The 12,608-nt window shown below is 38.8% G+C and overlaps 1 protein-coding gene across 1 annotated transcript in view; it reads right to left on the bottom strand.

Moving 5' to 3' along the window:
- Positions 1 to 12,608, bottom strand: part of PRTFDC1 (phosphoribosyl transferase domain containing 1) — a gene marked incomplete at both ends in the record, with an annotated part of 103,071 nt that overhangs the window by 71,081 nt on the left and 19,382 nt on the right. Inside the window, 2 exon segments of the mRNA XM_081106641.1 lie at positions 9,828 to 9,888; positions 9,890 to 9,940. Coding sequence (XP_080962767.1) covers positions 9,828 to 9,888; positions 9,890 to 9,940 — 112 coding nt within the window.

Here is a 12,608-nt window from a genome sequence, read left to right on the forward strand (position 1 = left end):
GCCTGTGGACTGAAAGGTCCCAGGTTTGATTCCGGCCAAGGGCATGTACCTTGGTTGCAGGCACATCCCCAGTAGGAGGTGTGCAGGAGGCAGCTGACCGATGTTCCTTTCTCATCGATGTTTCTAACTCTCTATCTCTCTCCCTTCCTCTCTGTGAAAAATCAATAAAATATATTTTTAAAAAAAGGAATTTAGAAAGAATCATAGAGCAGAAGGGTAGGAGAGAATAAAACCACCCAATGCTTTTGACCAGAACCCATAACACTACCCAGAGTCCTGATTGCCCTTCAGAAATTTCTTTTTTTTTTAAATTAAATCTTTATTGTTCAGATTATTACATTTGTTCCTCTTTTTCCCCCCCATAACTCCCCTCCTCCCAGTTTCTGCCCCATCCTCCGCCCTCACTCCCCACCCACTGTCCTCATCCATAGGTGCATGATTTTTGTCCAGTCTCTTCCCGCATCTCCCACACCCCTTTCCCCACCAAGAATAGTCAGTCCATTCCCTTTCTATGACCCTGATTCTATTATGATCACCAGATTATTTGTTCACTTGATTCTTAGATTCACTTGTTGATAGATGCATGTTTGTTGTTCATAATTTGTATCTTTACCTTTTTCTTCTTCTTCCTCTTCTTAAAGGATACCTTTCAGCATTTCATATAATACTGGTTTGGTGGTGATGAACTCCTTTAGCTTTTCCTTATCTGTGAAGCTCTTTATCTGACCTTCAGTTCTGAATGATAGCTTTGCTGGATAAAGTAATCTTGGTTGTAGGTTCTTGGTATTCATCACTTTGAATATTTCTTGCCATTCCCTTCTGGCCTGCAAAGTTTCTGTTGAGAAATCAGCTGACAGTTGTATGGGTATTCCCTTGTAGGTAACTGAGTTTCTTTCTCTTGCTGCTTTTAGGATTTTCTCTTTGTCTTTTGCTCTTGGCATTTTAATGATGATGTGTCTTGGTGTGGTCCTCTTTGGATTCCTTTTGTTTGGGGTTCTCTGCACTTCCTGGACCTGTAAGTCTATTTCTTTCATCAGGTGGGGGAAGTTTTCTGTCATTATTTCTTCAAATAGGTTTTCAATATCTTGGTCTCTTTCATCTTCTGGCACCCCTATAATTCTGATGTTGGTATGCTTGAAGCTGTCCCAGAGGCTCCTTACACTATCTTCGTATTTTAGGATTATTTTTTCATTTTGCTTTTCTGGTTGGGTGTTTTTTGCTTCTTCGCATTTCAAATCTTTGACTTGATTCTTGTGCTTCTCTGGTCTGCTGTTGGGAGTCTGTATAGTATTCTTTATTTCAGTCAGTGTATGCTTAATTTCTAGTTGGTTCTTTATCATAACATCGAGGGTCTCATTAGATTTCTTGTAGATCTCATTAAGTTTATCGGCAGCTTCTAGACAGTTCTTGAGAGACCTTAAAAGTGTGGTTCTGAACTCTATATCTTCCATTGACAATTTTTTCCTGTTTCTTTGTCTCCGCATTTTTTTTTTATGCTTTCTTGGTGCACCCCTTAGTGGTCTTTGTGCGCAGTCTTGTTGTAGTTAAGCCTTGATTATCGTAGTTAATACTGGGGGGATTTGACCTCCAGGCCAACTGGCTGTGAGAGTCAGCTGTGTCTGCAGTGGGAAAACTTCTGTCCTCTGGGGAGGTGCTAATCTAGCCTTTGCCTGAGGCTATCCGGCAAATGGCTCTATGCAGGGGGGCGGGGCGGGTCACATGGGATCAAACAGAGCAGTTATGGCTGCTCTCAGTTCCATCCCTAGGGGCTCTGCCTCACAGAGTCCCAGCAACCGCTGCAAACCTTGGAGAGAAAGCTGCCTTCGAGTTCAGACCGAAGCCAGACAGTCCCGCTTCTCCCGTTTGAGTCTGGGTCCCTAGAGACTCTCCCGGATCTGGAGCTCAAAGTCTGAAACTCCCTCCCGATTGAAAACAACAACCGCACCCTCCGCCGCCAGCCTGCTCCGCACATGCACTCCGCACTTGAGTATTTTACTTCAGCACTGCGCCTCCTCTGAGTCTGGGTATAATATTCTCTTTCCTCCTAGTTGTAGAATTTCCACTCAGCCAGCCTTCCTGTGGTTCTGGATGATGTTCGTTCCGTCTTTTAGGTGTACCCTTGAATTGGTTGTTCCAGGCAGCAATCTCCGGCGTTAACCTATGCCGCCATCTTGGTTCTCCCAGAAATTTCTGAAGGAAGAAAAAGAAAATTTAGTGGCCATTGTTTCAGCTGAGATGTCTGCTCCCTATGAATAGGTTTGAAGATATGCAGGAGCACCAAACACCCTCAGAAAAAAATGACATAATCCTATTCCCCTTATTTGGTGATATTTATTTTCATGAAAGATCTTTTTCCATCCCTTTACTTTTAGTCTGTATGTATCTTTCATTCTGAATTGGGTCTCTTGTAGACAGTACGTATTGGGTCTTATTGCTAGGTTAGCAATACTTATATCTGACAAAATAGACTTTAAAACAAAGGCTATAGTAAGAGACAAAGAAGAACCCTACATAATGACATAGAAAAAATCCAAGAAGAGAATATAACCCTTGTGAATATTTATGCACCAACATAGGAGCACCTAAATATGTAAAGCAAATCTTGATGACATAAAGGGAGAGATTGAAAGTAACACAACCATAGTAGGGTATTTTAACACACTATTGACAAACAATGGACAGAAAGTCAACAAGGAAATGTTGGCCTTAAATGACACACTAGATCAGATGGATTTAATTGATATCTTCACAGTACTTCACTCCAAAACAGCATAATATACATTCTTTTCAAGTGCGCGTGGAACAGTTTCTGGTATAGACCACATGTTAAGACACAAAACCTCTCAATAAATGTAAGAAGATTGAAATCATATCAAGCATCTTCTCTGCCCATAATGGTATGAAAGCAAAAATCAATCAGAAGAAAAAACCCTAAAAAACACACAAAGACATGGAAGCTAAATAACCTGTTACTAAAGGATGAATGGATTAATAATGAGATTTAGGAAGAAATCAAAAGATACCTTGAAAGAAACGAAAATGAGAACACAACAACCTCAACATTTGTGGGCACAGTTAAAGCAGTCGTAACATGACTGCCTCAAAAACCAAGAAAAATATCAAATAAACAATCTAAGTTTACACTTAAAAGAACTTGGAAAAGAACAACAAACAAAGCCCAAAGTGAGTATAAGAAAGAAAATAATAAAGATCAGAGCAGAAATAAATGAAATAAAGTATAAAATAAACAATACAAAAGACCAATGAAACCAAGAGCTAGTTCTTTGAAATGATAAACCAGATTGACAAACCTTTAACCAAGAAACCTTTATCAAAAAAAAAGAGAAGACCCAACTATATAAAATTAGAAATGAAAAAGAAGTAATAACTGACACCAAAGAAATACAAAGGATTGTAAAAAAATATTATGAACAAATATATGCCACGGAATTGGACAATCTGAAGAAATGGATCAATTCCTAGAAATATACAAATAGACAATCTTCCAAAACAGAATCAGGAAAAATCAGAGAATCTGATTAGATGGATTACAACTAGAGAAATTGAAGCAGTAACAAAAAAACAAAAAAACAAAAACAAAACACCCCCAAAACTCCAACTAACAAAAGTCCTGGACCTGATGGCTTCACAGGCAAATTTTACCAAACATTCAAAGAAGAACTAATACCTACCCTTCTCAAACTATTCCAAAAATTCAAGAGGAGGGAAGACTCCCAAGCTCATTTTATGAGGCTAGCATTATCCTAATTACAAAACCAGATAAAGACATGGCAAAGAAAGAAAATTATAGGTCAATATCCCTGATGAACATAGATGCTAAAATTATTAACAAAATATTAGCAAACCACATCCAGCAATACATTAAAAAGATCATCACCATGACCAAGTGGGATTTATTCTAGGAATGCAAGGTTGGTACAACATCTTAAAATCAATACATGTGATAAACCACATACACAAAATGAAGGATAAAACCACATGAACATATTAATAGATGCAGAAAAAGCATTTGATAAAATCTAGCACCCATTTATGATAAAAACTCTCAGCATAGTGGGAATAGAGGGCACATACCTCAACATAATAAAGGCCATATATGACAAACTCACAGCCAACATCACACTCAATGGGGAAAACTAAAAGCAATCTTCCCCTTAAGACTGAGAATAAGACAGGGATGTATGACGCTTTCACCCTTCTTATTCAACATAGTACTGGAAGTTCTAGCCACAGCAATCAGACAAGAATATATAAAAGGCATTCAAATTGGAAATGAAGACGTAAAAATGTCATTATTTGCAAATGATATGATACTGTATATAGAGTATCCTAAAGACTCCACAAAAAACTATGAGAGGTGATAAATGAATTCAGTAAAGTAGTAGGATACAAACTAAATATCCAGAAATCAGTTGCATTTTTATGCAACAATAATAAACTATCAGAAAAGAAAACTAAGAATGCAATCCCATTTAAAATTGGTTCAAAAATACCTAGAAATAAATTTAACCAAGGATGCAAAAGATCTGTGCTTGGAAAATTATAAGACACTGAAGAAAGAAATTGAAAAAGATATAAATAAATGGAAGCATATACCATGTTTATGGATAGAAAGAATTAACATAATTAAAATGTCCATACTACCCAAAGCAATCTATAGATTCAACCCAAGTACTATCAAGATACCAATGGTGTATTTCAGAGAACTTAAACAAATACTCCAAAAATTTATATGGAACCACAAAAGGCCCTGAATAGACACAGCAATCTTGAGAAAGAAGAACAAAGTTGGAGGACTCATGCTACCTGATGTCAAACTATACTACAAAGCCATGGTAATCAAAACAATATGGTACAAAACATCACTAATCAGGGAAATGCAAATTAAAACCACAAAGAGCTATCATCTCACACCTGTCAGAATGACTATCATCAATAAATCAACAAAACAGTGTTTTCGAGGATGCAGAGAAAAGGGAACCCTAGTGCACTGTTGGTGTGAATGCAAATTGGTGCGGCCACTGTGGAAAGCAGTATGGAGTTACCTCAAAAAGTTAAAAATGGATCTGTTTTAATACCCAGAAATTCCACTTCTGGGAATATATCTGAAGAAACTGAAAACACTGATTAGAAAGATATATGTGCCCTTATGTTCATTGCAGTGTTATTTACAATAGCCAAGATTTGGAAGCAGCCCAAATGCCCATTATTAGATGAGTGAATAAAAAAGTTGTGGTACATTTATACAATGGAATACTACCAGACGTAAAAAAGAAGGAAATCTTACCTTTTGTGACAGCATGGATGGACCTGGAGAGTATTATACTAAGTGATAAGCCAGTCAGAGAAAGACAAGCACCATATGGTTTCACTTATATGTGGAATCTAATGAACAAAATAAAGTAACAAAGTGAAGGAGATAGACTCATGGATACAGAGAACAGAATGACGGCTGTCAGAGGGGTTAGGCCACAGCCGTGGGCAAACTATGGCCCGCGGGCCGGATCCAGCCCATTTGAAATGAATAAAACTATTGAAAAAAAAGACCGTACCCTTTTATGTAATGATGTTTACTTTGAATTTATATTAGTTCACACAAACACTCCATACATGCTTTTGTTCCGGCCTTCCGGTCCAGTTTAAGAACCCATTGTGGCCCTCGAGTCAAAAAGTTTGCCCACCCCTGGTAGGGGCTGAGTGAGAAGGGTGAAGGGATTGAGAAAAGAAAAAAAGAAAGACTCATGGACACAGACAATAGTATAGTGATTGCCAGAAGGAAGAGGGGATAGAGGGAGGTAGAAGAGGATAAAGTGGGGATGAATGGTGGCAGAGGTGACTTGACTTTGTATGGTGAACACAATACAATATATAGATAGTGTATTGTAGAATTGTATACCTGAAACTTATATAATCTTATTAACCAATGTTATCCCAAAAAGTTCAATAAAAAAAATTTAAAAAAAATGGAAAGGAAAAATAAAATCATCTCTATTCAGAGAAGAGACATGATTGTCTTTATAGAAAATTCAAAAGAATATATAAAAATAACCTATTAGAACTAATAAGAGTTTTGAAAAGTCAATTTTTAATATGAAAAATAAATAGTATTTTTAATGTACCAGTGATAAACACTGGGAAATCAAAATTCAAAACAACCTTACCAAATATAATAGGAGCAAAAACATTAGATATTTAGTTGTAAGCTTAAAAATATGTCTGAGATCTGAGTCTGAAAAACTAGAAAACAACTGATATTAAATAAGACTTAAATAAGTTGGAAAATATACCCTGTCCATGGATTGGAAAACTAAATAGTGTTAAGATTTTAATTCTCTTCAAATTAATCTATAGATCCAAATAACAGATTATTTTGTAGAAATGAACAACATGACTTGAAATTTTATATGGAAAGGCAAAGAAGCAGAATAACTAAAAGAGTTATGAAAAAGAACAAGGTTGGGAGGACATATGCTACCTTATTTTCAGACATATTATACAGCTACAGTAATCTAGGATAAGCACATATATGAACAGAACTGGATAGATTGTTCAGAAATAGACTTACACATATACAGTCAATTGATTGTCAAATGATTCTGGAATAACTGGGTATTCACTTGTAAAAAAATAAATAAGAACCTTGACCTGTATCATACTAATTAACACAATATGAACCATACAATAGTTTTAAATCTAAGAGTATGAAGCTTCTCAAATACAACAGAGAATAATTTGTGACCTTGAATTAGGCAAAAGTTACTTAGGTACAAAAAGCATGATCCACAAGAAAAAAAATTGATAACTGAGAACTGGAGTATATAAAAAAGTTTAAAATATGATCTTTGAATAAAAAGCCCTGTTAGAAAAATTAAAAAGCCATCCACTTCCTTGGAAAAATTATTGAAAAAATTAAAAAGTATATTCCTTTATCTAATAAAGGATCTGAAGCAAAAATATATATAAAGAACTCTCAAAATTCAACAATAAGAAAGAAACCCAAATTTTAAAATGAGCAAGATATTTGAATAAACACTTTATTAAAGGAGCTATATGAATATCAAATAGGCAAATAGGATGAGGTTATATAAATCACCACAAATTGTATGAGGTCATCCAAATCACCATGTGAAGTCATATGAGGAACCATCACATATTGGAATGGGTAAGATAAAAGAAAATAAAGAAAAAATAAAGAAAAACTGGCTGTACTAAGTACTGCTGAAAATGTGGAAGAACCGGAAATCTCATATAAATGCAGGTGGGAATACAAAATTATTCAATCTCTGTAAAGTGTTTGGCAATTTCTTTATACACTAACTGCATGACCCAGCAATCTCAAGAGAATCTAAGACATAAGTGCACACAAAAACCTGTGTGTGAATATTTATAGCTGCTTTATTCATAATGATCCTGAAAAGAAAATAAACTAAATATCCTTTAGCTGATGACTGGATTTAAAAGCTATGGTATCCTATATAATAAAAGGCTAATATGCAAATCGACTGAACAGCAGAACGACCGGTCGCTATGACACTCACTGACCACGAGGGGGCTCAATGCAGGAACTGCCCCCTGGTGATCAGTGTGCTCCCACAAGGGGAGCACTGCTCAACCAGAAGGCGGGCTCACAGCTGGCGAGCACAGCAGCAGTGGTGGGAGCCTCTCTCTCCTCCGCAGCAGCGCTAAAGATGTCCAACTGATGGCTTAGGCCCGCTCCCCATCAGTTGGACATCCCCTGAGGGCTCCCGGACTGTGAGCATGCGCAGGCCGGGCTGAGGAACTCCCCCTCCCCCCACCACTCTGAATGCACGATTTTCGTGCACTGGGCCTCTAGTATCTGTATAATGAAATCCCTTTTGACAATAAGAAGAAATGAACTACTGGTACACGTAACTATGAATGAATCTCAAATGACTTCTGCAAGATTTAGATTTTCTAAGGCTACATAGCATATAATTACATTATATGACATTCTGGAAAGAGCAAAACTCTAGAGACAGAAAACATCAGTGGTTGCCAGGGCCTGGGAGTTAGGGAAAGGTTTGACTTCAAAGAACACAAGGGTATATTTTTTTGTGTGGTGAGAAACTATTCTACATCTTGATTGTGGTAATTTACATGACCCCATGCTATTGTCAAAGTAGGAGATGTCGATGGGGGAAAAGAGACATATGTGATACTTTCAACAATAAAGAATTTAAAAAACAAAACTCAGAACTATAAGCTAAAAGAGATGACTTTTCTTGCATGCAAATTATACCTCAATAAGCCTGACTTTAATTTTTAAAAAGATTTTTAGAAAGCTGTTTGCTTGGAAAAATATATAATAAAGGTCAGAGCCAAGTAAATGAGAAAAAAAAATATATAAGACGGAAGCACAACTACTTAAATCAGGATGGAGGGAACCCAAAGAGAGAAAAGGTTTTCAAAAAAAATGACACTAATAAATTAGGGTTAAGGTGCTTGCAAAAGACAGCTTCATCCTGGCCTGAGAAGTCATCAAGGAACAAAGAAGCACAGAGTATCTTAAGAAATAGAAATAATTTCCAGCTGCTCTATAGCTGAGGCAACTGAGACAAGGAGAGTGGTAGGCAGAACTCTAAAGTGCGCCCACCCCATTCGGGTCCCCTGCAGTACACACCCAGTATAATCTCTTCCACTTGAGTGTGGGTGAGACTTGTAAATATCGTAGAAATTCACTCCCATGATTAGGGGACTAGTCAGTTGACTCTGAGTTCATCAAAAGGAAGTTTATCCTGAGTGAACCTGCCCTAATCAGATTAGCCTTTCAAGGAGGGTCTCCTGCAGTGCGGTGAACTGCTTATGGAGGAGGTAAAGACCTCTAGGAGCTAAGAGGTCTCTAGCCAAGAGTCAGGGGGAAACAGGAACTGGATTATGCCAAAACCCAGTGATCTTGGAAAAGGACCCCAAACCTCAGGTCAGATCAAAGCCCCTAATAACACCTTGATTTCCTTTGGGAAGACTCTGAGCAGAGAACCAATGCCCAGACTTCTAATAATAAGATGATAAATGTTCCTTTAAGCCACTAGGTTCATGGCAAATTTGTCATATAGCAGTAGAAAACCAATTCAAAGAGTGAATTAAAATGTGCAAGCTAGTTTAATCAATGTGAATACTCTCCTGGTTGTGACTCCAGTAGTTCTTCACCCAGCAGTAAGGCAGTTTTAATGACTTGCACTGCATGGAAAAGCGTCACAAAAGGTCACGTCATAGAGAGAAGAGGTGAAGGCTAAGGGGATGACATCTCTGGAGAATAATCTCCCTCAATTCTGTTCAGTGGTGGCCAAGAGAGCCCAGCATAGACTAGTGAAGGGGCCCCTGGTCTTGTCTCATCGTACATAGTAACTCACTGATCCCACAGCCTTCCCTTCTCTACATCAAGGCCATGACTGCAACCATTCAAGTATGAACACTCTCCTCTCTGGGCTGAACACTCTCACACAAGTCTCCAGGGCCAACAGTGACAACCAGGGCAGAATTCACTGGACTTTCTTAACACTTATTCTTAACACACTCACTTGTTAAGCTGGGCACCAGGAAGTAACCACTCAACTTTATAACCATAAAAGAAACATGAATCATTCCTGAAGCATCTTTCCATATAGGTTAAAATAGATAACAGGAGTCCCACCCCACCCTAAAGAATACTATTTGAATTACAGGTTGCAGTATCTTGCAAATTTAAAAGAATTATAATCTTAATTTTCATAACATTATTCATTCTTTTACTCTATAAAGTTGTTCATTTGAAAGGTCATATAATGAAAATAGCACAAATAACTTACCCTGTAACATTTTAGTCTGATGAAATCAACATAGAGACATCTATCTGAATTTTGACTGATGGTCTATAAGATCCGCACAAAACCTGTAACCTCCTTTAAGCACACACAGGATCCTAAGTTCACAGCATCCTACATATTCAATAATATCCTAGCCAGATGCTCAATTCTGAAAGAAGGAATGAAAAGATATATTAAAGCATAACTATTTCTGAATATTTTTGTTCCCTTTAGAAAAATGCATGATGTACTATACATATTAGATTACACAGGAAGATGTGGAGAAGAGCTTGGGAGACAGAAGCCTGCAGATAAAGCAGCTTTGTTCAAGTTTGACAAAGAGAGAGTGTTCAAAACATATTTCTGACAATTACATCATCAATAGCACATTGTTACTCCTCTGTGTCACAAAAATGATTAAGGTGTAAGCTATAAAGTCAAAGGTCATGGATGTTGTTATTTTATTACCACAGAGGCTGGTGGTTAAGCTTATGCTGTGATGGCATTTGCTGATAGTATGCTCACTTTATGGCATGGAGAAAGGAAATGGAGAATGACTCACCCACCTTGCAACATTAGAGGAGACTAGAAGAAAAAACCCTTAGTAACTATCCAAAGAATAACATTTGCCTTATATTTCACAAAGATAACACATTACCTATGTGAAAGGTGCCCCAGAGTACAGTTCCAGTAGCCACCATTTCCATGAAATGCAATGTGAATGACGCCTCGTGGAGTTATGCAATGATGTAACCTTGGGTTGGTACCCAATACCTAATTTGGAACTTCCATTGTATTTTCTTCTAATTGTTTCATGTCTAGAAATCCATTATTCATGCACGCATACAACATTAAAACCTACTGGCAACTCAAATAGAATTAGATTTAAAACAAGCTGAATGATCTGAATATATATAAAATGGTATATTATGAATGATTGACATATATTATGTAATTACATAATATATTTTATTTATTATATACATTTTTATCCCTTTTTTATTTTTAAAAATTATTTTAATTTAAAATTTTTTTAAATTACAGTTGACATGCAATATTGTATTAGTTTCAGGTATACAACATAGTGATCAGACATTTATATAACTTACAAGGTGATCACCCCCATAAGTCTAGTATCCATCTGACATCATACATAGTTATTACAATATTATTGACTATATTCCCAATGTTGTCTTTTATATCCTGGTGACTGTTCTTATAACTAGCAATTTTTACTTCTTAAACCTGTCATTTTTTTTGATCCCATTATAAATGTTTTATATAGTGTGTGTATACACACCCAGATCTACACTAATAAAAGAGAAAGATATAAATTGACCATACCCCCGAACGCTTCCCATTGGCTAATCAGCAGGATATACAAATTAACTGCCAACCAAGATGGCAGCCGGCAGCCAGGCAGCTGAAGCGAAAAGGAGGCTTGCTTGCTCCAGTGACGGAGGAAGCCAATGTTCCCGGCCTGCGGCAGCCCAGCTCTGAGCTCCAGATGCAACAATGTTGCAATTATAGAAGCTAAACAAAGCCCAGATAGCTGCTTTCAGTCGTCAACGGGCTCAGAGCTTAGAGCGCCAGTGATGGTAACAGAGTTTCAATTATAGAAGCTAAACAAAGCCCAGATAACCTGCTTTCAGCAGCTGAGGCCTCAAGCTGGAGCCGGACTCAGAGCTAAAGCGGGCTCTCAGCTCTAGTTACAGCCATAGAAGGTAAATAAATCCCAGAATAAAAGAAAAAAAGGAGAGGTTGGGAGCTTCAGTCACCCGCCAGCCTGAAAACGGCCCTCAGCCCCTCATCCAGACTGGCCAGGCACCCCAGTGGGGACCCCCACCCTAAAGGGGGTGCAGGCAGCCTAAAAACAGCCCTCAGCCCCTCACCCAGACTGGCCAGGCACGCCAGTGGGGACCACCCCCAGAAGCCTCAGCAGCCGGTCTTGCCTTGCACACTGGGAACTGCAAATCAGCAGGTCTGGGCTGCAAGGCAAGGCCCGCCTCCAGCAGCAGGTCTTGCCTTGGGGCCCGGGAACTGCCCATCAGCGGGTCCAGACTGCAAGGCAAGGCCCGCCCCCAGAAGCCCCAGCTACTTTAAAAATAGAAGGATCTCCTTTTGAACCCATCTGTTTAGATTCAGGATCAGTAAAGCAGTATGGAACTAATGAAATACAGTGATAGGAATTAGGAAGTGCGACACTGATGGTTCTGGGCATGTGAAGGGTGAGGGACAGAAGGGTATACATGGCCTTCTCTTCAGTTCTGCTGGAGAGATGAGCTCTGAGGGCCGGAGCTGCTCCATGCCCAGAGGAGGTGGGTGTGGTCAGTGGCTCTGTTACAGAACTTCTTGCCAAGCAGAGACCTTACCCGACCCACAGGAACCTTTTTACTCCAGAAAACAGAAACAGCCAGTTCCCAATGGGCATGGGAAAACCAGTGTCCCCTCCTGTGCACGGTGTCCTGATGGAGTGACAGGGGAGGTGGGCGAGGGGAGCAGGCAGAGTTGTGAGGCAGCTGGAGTGGGAGTGAAAAGGCCATGAAATGTCCACAGTCCTGGCTGTGCCCGGGCTGCTCCTCCAGGCACTGGCTGAGGGATTAGGGCTGATTCTCTCAGGAAGGGAATATTCCATGGGTGGAAGATTTACAGGCTCAGGGTGGGCCGTGTGTTAGTTTGGGGCAAATCCCTCAGCACTCCTGCTGCCAAGCCCTCAAAGGAATGAGGCAGAGGTACCCCTCACCCCCAAGACCCCTTCCTGGACATTTTAGTATCTTCGTGATT

Source organism: Myotis nattereri (assembly GCF_964212035.1).
Source record: "Myotis nattereri genome assembly, chromosome: 1".
Classification (NCBI taxonomy): Eukaryota; Metazoa; Chordata; class Mammalia; order Chiroptera; family Vespertilionidae; genus Myotis; species Myotis nattereri.